General features: G+C 44.3%; 1 protein-coding gene across 6 annotated transcripts in view; it reads right to left on the bottom strand.

The window, feature by feature from the left end:
- Window positions 1-20,949, bottom strand: part of ARHGAP17 (Rho GTPase activating protein 17) — a 39,439-nt gene extending 18,490 nt beyond the window's left edge. For all 6 annotated transcript variants that reach the window (XM_065031189.1, XM_065031188.1, XM_065031190.1 and 3 more), the window contains exons 1-4: window positions 20,758-20,949; window positions 4,525-4,564; window positions 1,120-1,224; window positions 306-382 (exon numbers count right to left, since the gene is read on the bottom strand). In XM_065031189.1, the coding sequence (XP_064887261.1) occupies window positions 306-382; window positions 1,120-1,224; window positions 4,525-4,564; window positions 20,758-20,810 (275 nt within the window). In that variant the 5' untranslated portion in view covers window positions 20,811-20,949. The remainder of the gene's footprint in view (window positions 1-305; window positions 383-1,119; window positions 1,225-4,524; window positions 4,565-20,757) is intronic.
- Between the last annotated feature and the right edge of the window lie 31 nt (window positions 20,950-20,980).

Raw genomic sequence — 20,980 nt, 5'->3', positions numbered from 1 at the left:
TTACACTAAATTTTTAATGGAGATAATAATTTCAGTAATCCATAGGGGAAAAGCCATTTTCAAAAGCTTTTAAGACAGCAGAGAATCGGAATCCTCAGAAATGCAATTCAGAGCAAGTCTAAAACTTGCCCCCAGAATCACTCAAGAGAAATGCTTGCTGACGACTTCTCCTTTGGATTAGAAAAGGCATCTATAAATATTAGTTTCATTACATTGAAAACCCGCCCTTATATAGCCAAAGTCTCTAATTAGAGCCCCGCGGGTAATAAAATGACCGGCTGCAACTTCTAAAGCCCAATACTCACCCCAGCAGCGTCTCATCGCTCAGCTGGACGGACCCTTCCTGCATAGTCTGAGCAAGAGCTGTCAGAGGGAGTTTTTTCTGCAGAACAGAAGAACAGTGCTGAGCTTAGTGCCACTCATCCTTCCCAGCTTTCCCACTCCATCCCCGCTCAGATTTTTCTCTTCTTCCATATGGTCTTTATTACATGCATATGCAGCTCATTCTTTGACTTGAAGAAAATGCCAAGTCACAAAAAGTTTCAAGCCTCAAGACTCCTGTTCTCAGATACATTCAAAAGCAATTTTTCTGTCTCAGACAGAATGACTGGCCCAAAATGTATCTCAACTACTGTCAAAGACGAGGAAACAGCTTTAAGTTGAAATGTAAGCAACCAGCTTGTCATTCGTCTCTGCAGAGGTTCGTTCTCTGTGCCCCTGTTTGCAGGAGGTCTCTATTCAATAAAAGGAGAAAAATGAATGTTGATTATTTCTGGTTCAAAAAAACCTATGTACAGCTTTGCTAAAGAGGGACAGAAATCAAATCTGAACAGAAAAACATTTACAGTTAATTGGAGATGTCGGTGCACAAAGTTAATCCTAAGCATGAGGAGCTGGATCAAAGTTGCAGAATATCTTCTGAAGCTGCGGGTACTCAGCTTGTGCAGAACCGTACCCCACGGTCCACAGCTGGTATTTCACCCAATAATGGCAACATGGCAGATGATTTCACAAGCTTTCTTGGATCATGAGGCACAGCAGCTGATCGGCATTTAGAAGGCCAGACCATACTATACTCAGACCAGCTGCTGAACCAAACCAGAGGGCAACTATACTTACATGTCTCTTATCAGGATCTGTACTGTGCTGGCCCTGAAAACACGCAATTAATCGCTTCTGTGCAATGTGGCAAACAGATCTCACAGTGTCAAGACGTCTCTCGATCTAGTCGGTGAGAGGGGGAGAGAGGAGGAAGAGAAAACAAAACAAAAAACAGAAGTTATTTGCCTGGCCTCAGCAGAAAACCTTCCTCCCATACCACACTTAGTTCTGGGTTGCACATTTCCCAAGTTCTACAGCTTACAAGAAGTTCAGATGCTCAGCAGAAGTGCCTGACAGCAAAAATGCTTGGAAAGAAACTGCAATTGCATTTTGCTCAGTGTCACAGGAATTGACGGAGCTCGCAATGCTCACGAGACTGGAGAAAATCGCTGCCCCTACTGAGAATGAGGCTGATACTTTGCCATCTGAGATGAATGGCAGACGCAGATATCCAAGGCACAAATTTATGGAGGAAACTCTGGGAAAACTCTCACATTTTTTCACTGTGACCCTGTAAAGCAGACGGGCAAAGACACATCTGATTGCTCGTTTACACTGGGCCAAACCTTCGTGCTGCAAGCTTTCTACTGCCTCTTCTTCTCTGGCTGTTAAATACAAAGTTCCCACACTGTAAGCAAAATAATATTTTCAGGGAGAAATTCAAGAGAGATCTGGAATGAAAAAAAGGTGCTAATGCACAAACAAGAGTTCTGTTTATCATAGTATATTCAAAACATGGCTTAATACATAGACCATGCACATGACAAAGATATACATCAATAAACTGTTCTTCTAAGGGATTTTAAGTAAAGAATTTGGACTGTTTTATTCCAAAGAGCCCCAAAAGCAAACAAAGCGACGAGCACTGGGACAGAATTGCTCATGGCACTGAGCTCTCTATGCACAGCACAAAAAGAATGTGGTTTATCTGCATTTTGATGACTCACCAAGAATAAAAGGAGGCCCTTTGGATTCATTTCTATTTTAAAAGCAAGGGGAAAAAAAGTAGATTTCATCTGTAGAAATAATCTGAGGAGACTCCAGATTTTGATCCAGCTCTAAAATAGTCCTGTTACATTTTCAGGAGGGCAATAATTCTCCCCAGCTTTCCTATCAATCCTAAATACAGATGAGCTGTCAGAGCAGCAATTTTAGCGCTAAGTTATTGTGCCCCTTGTGAGCTCCAGCTCAGGGCAGCACACAGGGATGTGAAGCAGGAGATATACTGATGGTTGTTCCAGAAGGCAGACTGCAATATCCTAATGAACACAAAACACTACAAATTCTCATTTAGAACGTTACACATCCAGGTAAGAACAACATGGTTTTTCCTCCCACAGCTTTATCTGGCACTGCTACAATGGGATGTCTATATCAACCACGCGAGAACAGCTACTCTGAGAGCACCAGGCATTGCCTTTTATTTACATACGTCAAACTTAAAATGAAGTGCACTTCAAAAAAGTCCATGTGAAGCTATATGGACGAGCAAGTCCTGTTCCTTGTCTACTGTTGCAGCAAAGACAATTTATTTCTCCTGTGTTATCTTCAGAATTAAGTATCACCAACACATTCTAAACCATCCACTTCTTGTGAGAGCGTTTATTTTTGCTTGGTCACATAGTTAAGGCTTCTTGAAATACTGAGCACAGGTTTTGTGGAAGCGTTTATTTTTACAAGGTCGCGTAGCTAAGACTTCTCGCAATACTGAGCACAGGTTTTTTTCCACCTCTGAAACTTCAGGATAATAGACTCTCCTCTCTGATCTGCTTTTTAGTTCAAAGATGTCAGGAAACCCACCAAGGACACTGACCTCCATTGAGCTACCTTTGAACTGAAGTGTGACCCCAGGCCATGCTGTCTGTACCCACGGGGCATCTGCAGCATACAAACCAGCCCACAATCGCTTTATTATCCCGGACTAAGGCACACCAGAAAGCGGAGCTCTTGGAGAAGCCTTTCCAGTACTGAATTATATTCCTTGTCTTCAGACAGGAACACATTTAACAGAGATACTTGAAATGGAGCATTACACTTCAGAAAACAGAAAAAACGCTATGGCAAGCTTATGTCAAAGTTTGAGCTAAATATAAAAAAGAACACTATGAAACATGTTTATAAAGTGAACAGTACCATGCTATTAAGCTCTTTAGCTAGATAAGAGCCTCACTCCCCTCCACAAACCCCCAAGAGCAAACAAATAAGTGAGTAAATTCTTCCAGTTGGGTGTAGTCCGTCTGCTCCGGGCCTGGGAAAGCCTTGCTTGCAAAATTGTTTTGGCACCAAGCAGCAGAACTTTTGGCTTTCACTTCTTGTTACTGTTCTGCAGCTTACCAAGAAAACAGATGGGCCCCAGAAAGGCGATCAAGGTGCTTTAACATCCTTTATGCCATTTAATTGGACACATCTCTTTAGAAATTAAAACAGTATTGTCAAATTGTTAAGGTATTTGTGGTTCAAACACAACAGTCCCCTAAAACACATTTCACCGTTACTCAGGATGGTTTTATGTATTTGTGCTGAATTCAAGTTTTAAGGCTAATATATTCTCTCACCTTCTACTTTAATCTGAACATCTGGAGAGATTTGAAATAAAAGTAGTTGCACCATTTGTTTGGCTTCCACATTTCATAGACAGGTCCTGAACGCGAGGATGCTCTGGAACCATCTGAACCCCCATCCCCATCATCTCCTGGAGCAGCTGCTCTGAGCCTTCTGGCCAAGTCAGGTCCTACCATTTTTATCTTTTTTTAAAAAAAAGAGTCTTTCACAAAGTAACCCAGAGGAAGAAAACTACGTACAACAAGTCTGTAGTCAAATTTGTCCTGTGTAATCAGTCAACCATGTTAATCTAACATTTGCAACTACGTTCCACCATGCAAGTAATATTTGATTAGATGGCACACTTTTAAAAAGACCGTAAGTTTGTACACTTATTTAGGGTAATTCCAGAGTTTCAGAAAAAAAGGCCGCTATCTATTACAAGCAGTTGGCCTGTTTTCTGCCACTTCTCTTTAGGCCCAAGTTGACCTGTTCAAGAGGAACAGAAATGGAGACAGAAACCAGCTGTGCCTAATCATCATTTCTGCCCAGCTCATGGCCTTCGACCAGACTGGCAAGTCATTAGCACTAATGGTTCATAAGCTTAACAAGCTAGTTCATCTAATTAAAAGCAAAAATGCTTCCTCCTTCACTTTATCAAGCCATATAATTTCATTCAGAAACAGAAGTACCTGAGTTTTTCTGCTCAGATGGCATCATAGTTTTTCCATGTGTTGAGAAGTCAGCCAAAGCCTTCCTTGTTTTCCCCCCTGTCATCTGCAGTATTGGTTTTCACTCATATCAGGTATCCCACAAAACTCAGAAGGCTCAAACTTCACAAAGAACATTTTAAAAATATACATGTTAACTGTGTTACAATACCTGCAAAAGGTCTTCACTGAGTACCTCCGTTTTCTCAGCCCTAAGGGAGGAAAAAAAGACCCTTGTCAGAATAATTAGCACGTTTGGGTCAAAGATCACTGCAAGGCTTTCACAAAACTTGCCCAGTTTCAAGTTATAATCCCATTATGACCATTGCTGCAAACGCCACCATGCTGACGATGCCAAACGCAGATCCTGGCACAGCAAACACGGGTGACTTAAAAACATCATCAGAAGTTCACAGTATTCCCTGTAAAGGTCTGTCCTTGATAGAAACATAGCTGAATGCTTACACACACTCCAGACCAAATATTAACAGTTGTTACAAACATACTCAAACCTTTATACATACAATTCTACACCTTTTCCCAGTCCCAATTACACGTAAACTTTGAATTGTTTAATGTTGACACAGATGTTTGGTGTTGATTCATTTGCTCTAACACTGCTCTACCCTACCCTTGGTACATCTGTAACACAGGGAACTAGGGGTAGTGCCAGGGTTGGGTTACGGTTGGACTCTGATACTGAAGGTCTCTTCCAACCAAAATGACTGTGATTCCGGGTCTCAGTTTCTTTCTTTTGCCTGGAAATCTGCTTAAGAAAATTGCAACTGGTTTCTGCATCTCCATGATGCAAGCGAAGCTTGCACTGAGCGTCTCATCTCTCTAGCCTTAAAATTGGCTCAGTGTGAGAGAAAGTGAGCTCAGAGGCCAGCGTTGCAGCAGCTCCCTCATCCTGGACACTGACACATTGACACCGGTGGACACAGAACAGGCGGCCCAGGAGCAAAGAGCTGACAGAGCAGAGAGAACACACAACCCTCCCGAGCAGCAGCTTCTGAGATAAACCAGCCACCTCGGGCGGCAGAATTCAAAACAACCTCTAAGAACATTCAGAGTACTTAGAACAAGATACGTACACATCATTAAAGCCACTGAACTGCTGATAATCACAAGATTAGCGATTGACTGAGACTTCACAGAATTCTTCCCACCATGCAGCAAATCACATTACTTTAGATTCATTAAAAGTTTGATTTCTCCTTCCCCTCCTTTTTCCTAGGAAATTATATTAATTTGAGTAAAAAACAAAGATAGCTCAGTGATGTGCTAACAGAAGTTTGTTTCAACTCTAAATATACATATATCCTTATGTAAAGTGCAAAACAATTTCCATATGTGTAGCTTAAGTGCTCTTTGTGCATTGAACTGGTTTATCCAGGATTTAAAGTCCCAGCCTGTAAATCCGGATCTCCTCGGGAGTCAGGGGTGGCAGCGGGACAGCGTCCCCAGGCCAGCGCCGACTTGGAAAAGCCACCGCTGATGCTTGTCAGGTTCGGAAATGCAGGAGGGAAGACCTCACCCTTCCTGCAGGCCCACATTCCACCTTTAATGAGGAAGCCAAGAAAAAGCCACTAAATAATATCGTGCGGTGACCACAGCCATGAAACAGAAAATGCAACCTTGTGAGAGCAGCACAGCCCATCTCCCTGCTGAGCAGGGAACAGTAACAAACCATCAAAGGCACCTCTGTCTCCCCTGAATAACAGCAACTGCTAGTTTAAAGTTTCCATCTAACTGCAGCTTCACGGGACACTAATTCCTTCTGCCGACTAATTAAAGAATTAGCAAACTTAAAGAAAATAACAGAATTTCTTTTTCACTGCTACTTGAAGTTCTCTCCTTATCCCTTTTTAGGTCTTATTTGTATCTTATCTAGTCTGGAAGCGATGAAGAAATCCTTCTGGAATCAAGAGCCGCTGCAGGATGGGAAGATTGAGTTGCAGAGCGTTCCCAGCGGCGCTGGCATCTGGAGCCCCCCGGCAGCTCCCGTGGGACAGCGCAAACACAGCCCGGCCCAACCGGGATCCAGCTCCGGCTGCTTCCATTCCCAGCAGCTCAGCTCCATCCAGTTCAAGCAGTTCATTCTCAGTTGCAAAACCAGGTCCCTCCAAGCCATTACTAAAGGGAGAAGCACACACTGCCCTCCAAACCCCCCCGAGTGCTGAGAGGCCCCAAATACAGCAGTTTGTGACTGAGCTGCGTGTGCTGGAGTCGTCCCCATGGGCTGGGGCAGCAGGATCCACTGGCACAGGGCAGGGACATGGGGACCTGCCCACCTGGAACCTCCCACAACTTCAGTGTGAGATGAGACGAGCAGCAGCAGCCAGGGCCGGGACAGGGCTCAGCATCGCACCCACCGCCAGCAGCGCCGCAGCCGCATCGCACCCACCGCCAGCAGCGCCGCTCGGCATCGCGCCCACCGCCAGCAGCGCCGCAGCCGCATCGCACCCACCGCCAGCAGCGCCGCATCCACTGCTCAGCTGCCGAAAAAGAAAATAGCTGCCGGGCTGGCAGCAGGAACGGAGCTGGGCTCCTGCGAAAGGAGAGGTTCTGAGAACCGAGGGTGACATCTTCCTGCTACAACAGCAGGCACGACACCTGCTAAACCAGCACCTTTACATGAATTGCCTGGCACAAAGGTTTTCAATGAAAAGGCAGCAGCGCATTTTAAAAGCCTGCGTCCAAAACCAAAGCTGAACAACCATTTGCTGCAGTTATATTCACCTCCTTCACAAATAAAAAGCATAGAACTATCTAATTCCCTAAAAATGGTACTTTAAAACTGTTCCCATTGAGTTAGTGAAACAGTTTGCCCACCACAAGCATCCAAAGTGGCTCCATGAGCCAGAATCTGTGTAGAGCCCGAACATGAAAAATCAAGAGGTTTGAGAGTTGAAAGACTGTATTTTTTTTTTATTATAGACATACTAATCACAATATCTTAACTTGCTGTGACATTTTACAAATGGATTGCATGTGCCCCCAATTGGCCACCTCTCTTTAGTTGTTTTATGGTGTTATTTATTTTCTTTCTTTCTTTCCCTTTCCAAGAAAGGCCCTTGTGCACAGCCCAGCCCAGCGTGCAGGGCTCGGCGAGAGCAGAACACATCTCACCCCACAGCTCTCTAACTGCTCCCCTCACTTCTTCAGTTTACAGCTCCTTCACCCTTCCAAGCCAGAAGTCTCCTCTGTACATCTGGAAGCAGCAGATGAGAATTCCTGAGATAAAAGTGTTTATCTTCGAAAGGGGAAAGAATTTACATTTCCGTGTATAAAATGAAAAGGCTCTATTAAACCAGCACTAGAGATTAAAAAAAAAAATAAAGCTATACATAAACAGTATTTGAGATCTCATTAGCTTCACAGCAGGGTCCTGTCCACTGCCCAGCATCAGTCCTGACCCAGGGGTTGATCTCCAAACCAGGTCAAAGCTACAAAACCAGTAGAAATTTCCACTCCTAAAAGGCTAATAAGGAAGGAACAAGAGCAAACCTGACACCAAGAGCCATAAAAACTTGGACATTCCCAACAGAACTAGTGACTCAGTTCAAACGTCGAAGTGGAAACAGAAACCTTGACTCACGCAGCGCGGCCGGGAGGTGATGCCACAGGAGGACACTTCATGACGAAACCACCAGTCCGCGTGCCTCAACTCTGGAAAGATTTCGGTGGAAGCGAGGAGACATCCACCCGAAACATGAGAGAGAATTAAAGGCAGCCTTCTCTGCTGCTTGTTTTTCCTTGAACAAAGTGTTTGCCAGCAGGAGTCACCAGCTGAGCTGTGCTGGGGTGACGCTGGAGCACCTTGGCCAGGCTGGCGGCACATCCTGCCGGCTTCCACATACAATAGGCAGGACTTGCTGCCAGGAAAAATGAAGGAATCAGCAGCTCTGTTCCAAAACAAGGAATCCAGAATTAGACGACAATTTCCCTTCTAAAAGGTTTGCCTTTTTAACATATACTAACAGAGACTTCATAGAAAGTTATCATTTAAAGGTGTTTCAGGACTACCAGCTCACTCTCCCCATTTGACATTGTGCTAAATTCCAGGAACAGGCTTCCCTTTCTAGCTGGGAACTCTGTATTTTATAATCCAAGTCTATGGAACATAAACATCAAACACGTCAAATAATTTTAAAACTAAATGAAAATTTAAATCAGGGAAAGACCTGAAAGAGCCGAATAAGACCAGAGACATGGGATGTGTTTTGCAGAAGTGACTCCCGAGTGCCACTCGGCGCACGCTGAACTGCTGCAGTCAGTAACCTGAAATAAATCTGTGTTTACAGCAGTATCTTCCTTCATTTTTACTTCGTTTTGGCTTCAAGAAACTAAAGTGATGCAGGAAACCTCTTGTTCTCCAGCTCAGAAGCACAGGACAAGGTTTCCCCTGCCCCTCCTGCTCACACCCAGACTGTATCTCAACCAGAATTTCAAATACACATTTCCCACCCCCCATCTTCTACCCAGATTCTGCATCTCTATGTGCATTTCAGAGGCTGAGATCTCAAACACATTAAAGGATCCTTCTGTGCAACTGGAAACCAAAAATCCTTCAATTGTGGCCTTCGTAAGTGCACATATTAAAGGTCACTTTTCAAAACCACTTTATTACAAGGGATTTCTTTTGCTTGTTTGGCAGCCTGTGGCAATACGCAGCTTTGTGGATATACCGTAGGAGTTTGCTTTCACCTGCACAGTGTTTTGAAGACAAGCCAGAGCAGAAACGTGTCAGGCCAAGTACACTTCTCACCACAGAAACCAGGGTCATCATGTCACACAAGCCCCAAATTCATCCTGTTTTGACTCCCCACTGAAAAAACCCCAAACAAAGCAGCATTCATACTGAAAGCACGGTCACCAATTGGGATCCTCCCTGTGGCTGAACGTTTTCAAACGAAACTAGCGTGACTCAAGGTAAGCATCAATATTCTCCAAGTCATTTTTTAATGTTTTCAAATCACTCCAGAATGACTGCCAGACAATAGTCACCACTTTCAGCATTTCCAGAGCATTTAGCGCAGGGCTGTGGTTGGGAGGAGCAACCCCCCCAGCCCCTTCCCAGGGAACCACCTTCCGCACCCAAGTAATGCTCAGCTCCCCCATTTTACCCCATGCAGCTACTGCAGCTTCTGTGCTCCTGAACCTGTACAAGTGCTTTAAAAAACGGTGCATCACCTCCAAGGCACCAAAATATTTAACTGAGATCTTTATCTTCAGAAACCCAGGAGCTGCAAAACTACAATTCAGGCTTCGGTGAGTATTACAGATGAAGATTTCTGCTCCTTTGCCTTCCTTCCTCCATTGAGTTCCCCCATCAAACTCCTCCTTGGTCGCTCAATCTAAAAGCTGCAACTTTGATCTCTGATGGTGAAGAATGAAGCCTGTCTGCTCTAATTAAAGGCAGACCAGGCTTTGGACAGAATCATCTTAAAAGCGAGCAGCCTGTGCCTTCGCAGTTGCAGGAATCCCACAGCACTGGGGGATCTGAGATTCCTTTGGAAGTGAAATAGATCCAAGGCTCCTCTCCCAAGCCAGACAGTATATTTAGCTATTTAGAACAACCGTGGCTCGAGCCAAATCCTATTTTTGGGCCATTCTGGGAGGTACAGTCGTCGCAGCGAGGCCCTGCACTGCCCTCCACAACTCCAGCCCCTCCCTGGAAAACAGGCATGGTTTTAATATTAGATACAGAGAATTAAACCAAATATGGTGCAGTTTGAAAAAAATACTGCTCAAACAGTTCAGTCTGTGTAACAAATCCAGGTAGATAATTACGAGCCACATACACTAAGTTAAACTTAGATGATGAAACTATAACAGCAGTTGAAATGGAGAAGCAGATTTAAAGCAGCTTTACTGGAGAGAAGAAGTGACATTCCAGTAAGCAGTCTGTGACAAATCCAATAGCTTTTAAACTTCTGGATACAAATAAAAATTGACAATTAAAGTGCTTCCAGTCGACTGCCGTCTAAGCTACTTGAACACTCACTGCTAATGTACTATTTTGTACCGAGAACTAAGTTTTAGCTTGTAAAGCTCTCCCTGTATTCTTTCTGACTTTCAAATAAAACCCAAATCTCCACACACAGTGTATGTCAGGTCAACATAACAAAAAATAGATTTTAAAAGTGCATTTGATTTGCATTTTCCTCTGAAGGTGTAAATACTTTTGCAAAGTGCTGCAATAGGGGATTAAAATTTTAAATGCCCTAGTCAGGATGAAATCTGACAGTGCTCATGTGGTTTTTCCAAAGTAAGAACTCCGAGGTCAAGCTGTCACAAATTAGCGACAAAACCCCCCAAGGAACCTGAGGAAGTTAAAGCTACACAAGAAACTTCCTAAATTGATCAAATCACAATGTATTTTCTATCCCTTGCTTTTTCCCCTTTAAGTATTACGATATACATTTCTCATGCTAAAGTGCATTTTATTTGACAGTATTATGGAACTTGAACTTCCCAAATGTGTCAGTTTTTAATACAATTTATTAAAAAAAAAGTGTAGAAACACCCTTACATGATATCTCGGTAAGGAACTGGTTTTAATATTTAACTGCCCAGTATTTATTTACACTCAAAAGTTTATTTTCACACAAGTCCCTTCCTTCCTCCAAGCAAACAACCACCTTTTCTTGTGTAGAATGATTTTATCTCAAGTTAGCTGGGTACAACTTTGATATAAGAGGCAGTAGAGCAAAAAGCAACCTAAATAATTATTGAATTTGTTATTCCTTAATCTAAGGTGCAATTTTACAGCCCCTGTATGCCAACATAAATGTTGCTGCTGCCAAGAAGGGAATTCCCCAGCACCTCCGTGCTCCAGCAGCGCTCGCAGCCGGAGTCACACCAGAGCAGCAGCTCCAGCTGAACTTGACCCTGGCCCAGCTGCAGCCCCAGAGCTGCTCCTCTCCCCTCTGGAACCAGTGCCAGCCGGAGCCTCCACCAAATCCAACCCAGGGCAAGGAGGAAATGCTGGATTCCCCCCCTGCAGCCTCTGTCCTTTGAGGAGCCTGGCCTGAAGCTGATCCCCTGCCCCAAACGTGGGGTACACATCCCTGGCCCCCACAGCCCCACCCTGCACCTGCAGCAATCACAGCAGCTCACACTGGAATTGCACCAAATAAAATAAATCGCTGATTTCCAGTTGTCCAGGTGCCCTCCCTGGACAGGGGAGCTGGCACCAGCACAGGCTGTGCTGGGAGAGGGGAAATCTCCCTTTTAGCAACAGCAGCTACTTTAGATGAGCTTAAGTTGATCATGAAACTGCACCCTGGGGCCAACATTTCATTAATGCCGGGGTGACATCAGCTGGCAAAGCTGCTGAGAAGAGCCGTGCTGTCCTCCCTCCCACCGTCCTCGGCTGCTCGCATCTCGCCTGGCACACCACCTCCACCAGCCACATCTCAAACTGACCTGGCTGGAAGAAAACCCATTTTTCTGTCAGATGAAGTTCAGTGCCAAGATCACAAGCGCAAGGCCAGAGAAGGGGTGGGAGTGAAGCCTGGCAGAGCAGTGCGGTCGGACCCCTGAGCACAGACTGAGGCAGCAGGGGATGCTCCTGGAGCAGAGAGTGGCTCAGCAAGGTCCTGCCTGGGGGTTTGGCAGCCAGCATCTTGGTTAAGGTAGGGACCAGTCTGCTTGCCAAACCACCTGCTGACATAAGAACCCCTTCACTTTGCAGGAGAGAAAAAAGGAAAAAAAGACACCCCCACGCCCCCCCCAAAACCTCAAATGAATCCTGAACTTTCATACAAAACGCTGCTTTTCGTTCCAGCCACTGAGCAGGTGGGGCTGCCCACTAACTCCAGCCATTTCCAAATTTTGTAATTTCTTTTCCCAGAAGCCAGTTATTGGGACAGACAAAGCAGCAGCGTTACCTTTTGCAAAGGCAAATCCTTTACAGTGCAGACGTGTCTGAATCAGAAACACAGGTAATAAAGGAATGAGCAAAACACATTGAATTACTACAAAAGAAAAAGCCTGGGCATTTATTTGAGTATTTGTTTGCTTATTTACACTTTGGCAGGACATTTCAGCTTATTAACTTGCATAAGTGTAAAAAAACTCCAAACCAAAAATGAACATTTCAAAGGTAATGCTGTTCTTAATTTACTATGCAGTCCAGACAGGTCTATTTTAAGTTCAAGGATTCACAAAACTGGCAAGAGAAAACCTTTGAAAAGGAACCAAACTGAATCAACACAAAAAGCAAAACAAGGAAACACAGAAAAGGCAGAACAATGAAGTAGGAATAGAAACTAAGAAAGAAAAGAGGAGTTGGAAGCTTTGAAGTAGCAGTAAAAAAGTATAAGGGAATTCAGGGACCTGAGGTTATATAAAATTGACTAATAGGCTTATGGCAAAACAGGGATTATTCCTTATGCCCGCTGTTTCACAGTGAAGCCTTTGCACTGATTTTCTGATCAGCAGCCACGATTAGCAATTAATGGCTCAACCCTTGATGATGTTTGACCAACAGGAGAGAGTTTGGGAGCCCAGTGTGATGATGACCCCACAACTGCGAGGACCGCACACTCGCTGTTGGTGTTGCTGGGCAGACAAACTGGGATTAATGCGTGTCACGGGCAGTTCCGGCACCGCCCGCGTGTCCCGCACGAAGTTTCTGGCTGTTTCAGCACCAAACTGAAAGTCACAGTTTACTCCATCCCCAGGTTTCTGAGGAGGAAATACGAGTCTTGGACAAACAGCCTAACACGGGTTTATTAACTTGTACTGCACTTCAACACACACTTGGACGCGGTTACAAAACCAGGATTACTTTATCCGCCTGTTCCGCTCCTACAAAAACCAGCAGCTCAGAACACTTAATCTGCGTATTAAATCAGCTTCCAGCAGGACAAACCAGACTACATTGGAAGCTGCAACAGTTTAATTCACACATTCATTTTTCTCTATGAAAATGTTACCTTTCTATCTTCCCCTCATTTTCTACAGAAAATAGAACTTTTAATCAGGTGGGTTAACATTTCCTTCCACCAATTGCTTCATAATTAATTCTAGATTTAAAAACAAGTTGGCATTTGAATAAACTGCTGTACTTTTCAAAGCCATATCACAGCCTTAGGTTTCAAATCTGTATGCAAGGCAATTTATCTTCTAAAAAAGGGCCAACTTTATAACTGAATTTTTCTGCCACTGGCTGAAGTAGTTTTTTGGAGCCTTAACTCTGTTGCCAAGGTCACATGTGCAAGTGCATTAACCCTTCTCAGCAATGACCACCCTTTTCTGTGCAGCGCTCACCTGTCCAAGTTACCACTTTTCCTTTTATTAATTTTCATGCTGGAATGTCACTGGGATCTTGAGAAATACGCAATAGAGCCAACAAGTACATTTATACAAAAATCTCAGTTCAGCAATTCCTGGCACAGAACAACTTGTAAGACAGAAGGAAAAACTCCTTTGTCGATCCTTCTCACCTAGTGCCGATTTGGATATTTCACATACTCGTTTTCACAGCTCCCCTGGCTCTCCCATTCCCTCCGCTGCAGTCGCTCCAGGATATTCCTGTCATTCTGCAATGCAATTAACTACACAAGGAACAATCTGTGCCAAGGAACGGAGGCTCCAGGTCAGGGAGGAGCAGCACTGGTGACCCCCCCGGCTGCCCCATGTTCCGGGAGCTCCTTTCCTGTGCGGCAGGAGACACACGACTCCTCTGGTAATGCCTTTAGCAGCCACGGAACTGCCATTGCGCACTCAAAGCTTTTAAGGTTGTTTGGTTCTCAATAAATAAGTTTTAACCAAAATGCTCTAATTCAGTCAACAAGGTGATGTTGCAAATACAAAGGATACTCAGAAGTTCCCTATTTTTTTCTTGTCTAGACATCAAGTGCTGCTTTAAGCAAACAGCCCTGAAAAATGAGGTGAATCGAGCACAGTAACCTGTTAAAATTGCTTGGTTTGTCAGCACCAGCTGCTGTGAGGCTCCTTGGTTGTGCTCACAGATCAGCCGTACCTGCCCACTTTAACTGGCATTATTGAGCCCTCACAGGTTCAGGGCAGAGCTGTGCCCGGCAAACTGGACAGTGAATCACTGCCTTATGTGGGCTGGAGGTTCTCCCAACACCAAAAGAACAGAGTTATATCCTTCATGTTATGAAACCTTTCTTTCTGGAAACTGTGCATAATATTAGAAAACATTTATAACACACTAAGACACCACATCCTAAAAAGATCGTATGTATTTGCCATTTAATCATTTGCTAATACAATGACCTCTAAAGAGCAGTTCTGGTCACAGATCCATTATCACAACCTAAAAATACCATGCAAGTATCTACGAAATACATTTGCTTTCATAAATTCCAAGTGTGTCACATTACAGCATCAAGTTAAAACAGCTTGTTAGATCACTTCCAGCTATTTTAGCAGATTAAATCATTACTATTTCAGGATTTTGACTCTGGGCATAACCTGATATTGAAATTATTTGCTGTAAAGAACCACCATCAGATCAAGTTGGAATCAAGCAATCATAGCTTCACCCACACAGAGCGTAACACCAAGATTTTGTGAATAAATTTCAGCAGATCTGGACACCAGCTGCAGTGCAGATCCCACCGTTCAGCTGAGCAGCTGCCACTACAGCACATTCAAGCGCATTTTTACCTTCACTGCTGTTATGTCAGACATCAAACCCCTGGTCCCAGACACCTCTCATGTCCCAGGGCTGCAGCACACCCAGCCAGCGCTGTCCTCACATACCTCACCTGCTGGCCACCCAGGAGGAACAACCAAGGAAAAGTCACTCGTCAACTCAACCTGGGTAAATTCAGGTAATTTTACCATTGGCTTCAGCAACCTGCTCTGAAGGGTACATTAATCAATGGGATTAACAGACACGCTCATAAAATTCAATCCAGACCACAGCTCGGACACAATTCATATCCACAAACTCTTCCATTCGTTGCTGCGTTAATAGCAGTTCCAAATGCGTTGACGAGTGCCAAGTCTTACCACAAAACGCAGTCCCAAACTGAAAACATAATAGCTGCGTGTTTTCCTATAACTGGAAGTTTGTACTGTTAGAAAAATCTGATTCCTGAGCTGCACAAGGCATTGCATTGTGTCAGTTTTCCCCAAAGGGTGCAGGAAACAGATAAATATGCAGATACCAAGAAACTTTGTTGACAGTGCGGAGGCTGCCCAGCAATGCTAGAGGGGTGACTTGGTTCTTTCCGTGCTTACGGCTGGGATGGAAACAACATTTTGCAAAGTTTGGTGCCTCTGCACATCCCGTTCAGCAGCCCAGGAGTGGTGAAGAGGGAACGAACGGTTCATGGAGCTGAATGTGCCAATTCCAGCATTTCTGTCACTGTAAAGCTTCCCGTTCCACAGCCAAACCACCCTGGGGCACTCGGTTAGAAAACGCATTCCCTTTACAATTGGTGTACGAATGCTTCAGCATTCACATGCATTTTATTTCAATCAGTCCTCAAAGCTCGTTACACGAAGTCCTGAAGTCTGCACACATTCAACAAAACAGAACTCCTTAATTCAATCCAGTAGGACTCTTTAAACCTGTCACTGAATTAATCTGCCATCCAGAAAGATCTAAGTCAATTTTCTAATTGAAGAGACCTCAGACTTCATTTGGAGATAAACAGGAAATGTTTAAGATAACTATTATAAACACTGAAACCACATTTTTCTTTTTCTTTTCTTGAATACTCATAGACAAATGTCAACCTAAAAGACCAACCACAAAGCAGATTCTCCCCCACCCATAAATATGAATGTATTCCGTAGTTGTTTACCACTTTTTCAAGTATTTACCAATGACAACAAGCACTCCAAGTAAACAATGCTTATTGTATTTAACTTTTTTAAAAGCTTGTTTGGGTGGGCCAGACATTTTCAAATACCGGGGTCATTCTTTTTCTAGTTCTTGTGTGGGGAAAAAACCCCACAACATTGAAGAAGTATTTCTTTGACATTAAATGGCTTTACAGAGTTAATTTTGTATTGATTGAAGTGCTTTGCACTCTTGTTTCACCACCCTGGATGCTCCAAAGCACCGGTCTGCAAAGTACTATCAACAGAAGATGAAGAATTGAAAGAGCTTTCTTAAGTAATCATTCACAGAACAATTCTGAAGAAGACTAGAATCAATGGATAACACTTCAGCAGGACAAAAATATTAATAACTTGGACCATCCGCTGTTTCCCTTAAGTATTACTGAAAGTTATTGTTTTCCAGCAATCCTGCCCCATACAAATCAGATGTAGGCAGCTCCTTATCACACACAATCATTCAGTTATAGTCCCTTTAACATAACTTATTTTAATGTAAAAATTATGTTATTCCAACTTACAGGTTGCCAAGCGGCTTGAAGAAATACTAAATATAGTTTAGCATAGTAAATTTTATGCAGGGCATGAGCTATTAAAAGATACGTTCGAATACTCTGTTGAGTCACAGTAATGTCCTGGGTACAAGGCCTGGAAAAACCTATCTGTGTACCAGAAGTTGTATTTAAACAGTAGAAAACTAACAAAGAAGCTATAGTAAGTTTGCTTCTTGCAGAAAAACCCATCTCTCTAAGGTGTTTGTGGTCTCTTCCAGATTTCTGGTTAGTCAGATCTGCTTGTCCCTGGTTCAAATGACCGCAGAGCCTGCGGCAGGTAGAGAATCTCTCCTGGGAACACAAAAAGTGTATCTGGGATCTGAGCTGACTGCATTGGACATAAACCTTGCAGACCAGCTGGCTGGAATCATTTCAATCCGTATGGTGCTCTGCCCATTGCACCTAAAAGCTGAGGAAAGAAACTGATGGGAACAACATTACTAGTGGTGTCCCCAGAGGCAGGAAAGGCCCACTCATGTAAAATCGTTAGACAGCATAATAAGTGTCATTAATTACCAACCTGCTTTTCTGTAAGTAAACAGCATGATACACCTCTGTGGACTCATTCCTCATATAATTACTTAGCTATGTAGTTCAAATGATTATTAGAGCATCATTTGAAAGCCTTTAATGACAAGACCTCTGAACATCTATTTTCATTAGAGATGACTGCTACAGCAGAACACTTCCTGAGCTTCTATTCAAAACCTGTCTCCCTCCCTAATTTATAAGAGGGCATGAAAACTATAAGACAAGCACTCATAGATATCTGAAGAATTACCTTGTTGACACCACGCACAATATAACAATTTCCGTTCTGCTGCAATGAGCGGCCCAAGGAGGTACCAGCCCCTCGCCCCGCACATTGCTGAACCAGCACCTACTAAAGCCTTTCATTTCACTCTGCCCAAATAAAGCACACGTGAAATGTGTGTCCGGAAAAATGAACTGTGGGCACAAGCCTTGGTCCTCAAAAGACATGAGGATTTAAAGGAATTAATGCATAAATTCCATTAAGGGCAATGTCAGCGTACAGCTTCTCAGGAATCACAGGCCATCTAAAAATCATGAAGTTCAAAATGAAGGTTGTTCTTTTCTTCTCCACCCTCCCCCACTTAATTTTTCAAACTTAACTAAAAGTTTCAAGCTGTTTCCAGTTGTTTATGCTGAAATTTGGATGTAACTCAAAAATAAAATCAGACTTGAGCTGGTTATTGTGTGTGATTAGCTGCATATCCATCATGGTCAAGATGCCAGTTTATTCTGATGTGTTAATTCAGCTCATGTGTATGTAACAATCGTCACTGAGTAGATGCAAGATTCCCGTGCTCACACCGAGATCCACAGCTCGGGACTCAACTGAGGCCACCCCTGGACAGTCTCAGTGCCACCTCCCGGCTAGGGGTGGCCCAGGCTGGGACAGTCTGTGCAGCAGCCAACACCAGCTGACACCAAACCACAGCAACCCAGGCTCGCGCTGCCACTTTCCAATAAAGGCAAAAGATATTGTTTCATTTCCCCCGTTCCTCCAGGCTCACATAGACAAATAATTGATATTTTACTTTACTAGTTAACCGGAGCTCGAGTTCTCCCCCTCCGCAGAAACACCTGCACACTTGCAGCACCTACCACCAATCTGTCAAACACATCAAGTACTCGGTGGCATATTGAATACCTGTCTTCAGGCATCCAACAACATCCACAAGATAACTACTGCAAAATATTTAACCCATCTATTAATTACTGTGGAATCCTGTTCCACTCAGCTAATCCCCTCTTTAATTAGTTTCCTACATTAGTTTCATAATTCTATGTAACATTGTCCATGCAGACACACAGGCTGCCCAGAAGTGCCATTCCTCTGCTTTAATGAAGCTCTTGACCAGCTGATTTTTCCTGCTGAGGAGTTACTGCTCTGACCCCACGTCACACACATCCCAGTGATCGCACACTGCGAAAGCCAACACAAACCTCCCAGCTTCGTTTCGTCGCCTCCCATGCCCAAACCGCAGCCATAAACCAAGTTTCCTGAGTTTCAGCAGAATTAACGCAGATTTACAGTGATCAAAATGATTACAATCAAATAAATATTTTTCTATAAATATTTTCTTTCTTGGAAAGACACAAATATCAAGATCAGCAACAAAAAAGTAAGTACCACATTGTTGTACCAAAACTACATAAACCAACCCCTAGAACTGTCAATTTGCTTCATTCAAAGGACTTACAAACATGAGAACATAATTTCTATGTGAAAAAGGCAACAAGCACTGGTCAAAACTCTACGATTACCCTCACTTTTCAGAGATTACTCTCCTCTATTCAATTGAAATAAAAGAATAAAAGAATCCATACAACTAACTTAAGATACTTTATTATTAAAAAACACACTACAAGCAGAGACAGAACCACTAAGGACATGCTTGTATTTAACGCTGACTAAAACAGGAGAGAAACAGAGTTTAATTAATATTAAGCTTATAAAAATGAGTCAGTGTCATTAAGTAGTTTTTAATGGAAAACAATTGCAGGTACTTGTCCGTATTTTAATGAAACTAAAAAAAATCTCAACACTGGGGACGCAGATGCCAAGGCACCAGCAGATTACCTGGCAAAGAAACCTGAATAATAATGGAGCGCAGACAACCACACCCTGAGAGCCGCCCGTGAGCACCAAGAGCTTCAGCTGCAGGCAGGCAAAGGTCACTGCGAGCCTCCCAGCCCGCACACAACCATAAACACTGCTCCATATTTCATTCTCAGTTTCCCCTTGATGTAGAAAGCACCTTGAGATGTTTATCCCACTCAGTACAGAGCAGATTACTTGAAATTCCACTTGGGATTTGGAGCTGCAGGCCTAACACGTGCAAAATGGAACAGCAATAATCACTTCAAGAATATGCATATTAAAAAAATCCATTAATTTATATAAAATGAGGACACCAGACTGGTTTGGAAGTTATGCTCTCTCCTATAGCAAAACAAATACACTATTAAAAAAATCTGCTACTTAGCCATTCTTAGCTGACACACTTGACCTGTTTTATATGTGTGTAGGCCCCAAAGAAAATAAACATTGTATTAAATGACTTATTGAAGTGGAGGCCATGAAAGTATAAACTCAGATAACATGAAAGTTTATACTTTCAGTAAAAGTACTGAAAGCACTTTCTTAGTTTCTGACTAAGTCTTCACCAAAAGCAGAGAGCAGTTTCTGGGGGAAAAAATGCAGAACTGCCCTAGAAACGCAGTGAAGTTACATTTGCGTTTCCAGCTCCCCAAAGGGCGGTGGGTGGACAGACAGGCGGACAGACGCTTCTGTGTCTGTGCACGGATTTGTTTCCACAGGATCAGGCTAAAGACTTTCCAGACATCAGAGCCCTGGGAGCCGCTGGCAGTGACACCTGTGAGGCTGCTGTTATTTTTGTTAAAGTTAAGTCACAGAGGATGCACTCTCTGAAGCCTTAAACGTGAAGAAGAGTGAGAAAAGGACGAAATAATTCAGTATTAACGTAGTAACAAAGGAACTGAAAGTCACAAAACCCCAGGCAGGAAGCGCCCGATGCAAATAGCACTGAGGGCCATGGGGAGCCCCTGCGGACCCCCCGGGCACCCGCACGGGCTCCGGTTCATGGGCTGCGGGAGCTGGAACTGAGCACACGGACGGACAGACCGGAGACCCCGGTACCTCCGGAGACCGACGGACCGACACACCCGCCCGGCCGCCCCGGGCCGCTCCCGGCGGCAAAACCGATGACCACAAACTCCTTATTGCCCTTTTTTATTTTTTTTAATTTGCCAGCAGTAAAGGGCCCCGTCCCGCCAGGCGCTTCCCGAACTGACACAAGCTTTTCTTCCCCAAAAGGCCCCGCTCGGGAGCAGCGCGGGAATCCCCACCGGGCCGGGCCCCCTGCCCCGCCGGGACTGCGGCTGAGCCTCCACCCGCTCCCCGGCAGCCGCTTCGCACGGAGAAACGGAGCCGCCGCCCACGCCGGCTCCCTGGCCCCATCGCTCACCTGCCGACGGTCTGGTTGGCCAACTGTTTCATGCGGTTGAACTGCTTCTTCATGGCGGCGGCCGTTCCCCCGGCCTCCCGCCGGGCACCCACTGCTCCGCCGCCGCCACCAGAGCGCGGCCCCTGCCTCCACCTCCTCCCTGCAGCTGCCGCCGGCCCCGCCCACACCGGAACCCACCACCGCTTCCGGCCCCGCCCTCACCACCAGAAGAACAGCCAGGGCT

Source organism: Columba livia, chromosome 15 (assembly GCF_036013475.1).
Source record: "Columba livia isolate bColLiv1 breed racing homer chromosome 15, bColLiv1.pat.W.v2, whole genome shotgun sequence".
Lineage (NCBI taxonomy): Eukaryota > Metazoa > Chordata > Aves > Columbiformes > Columbidae > Columba > Columba livia.
This window is presented reverse-complemented; position numbering and strand designations above follow the sequence as displayed.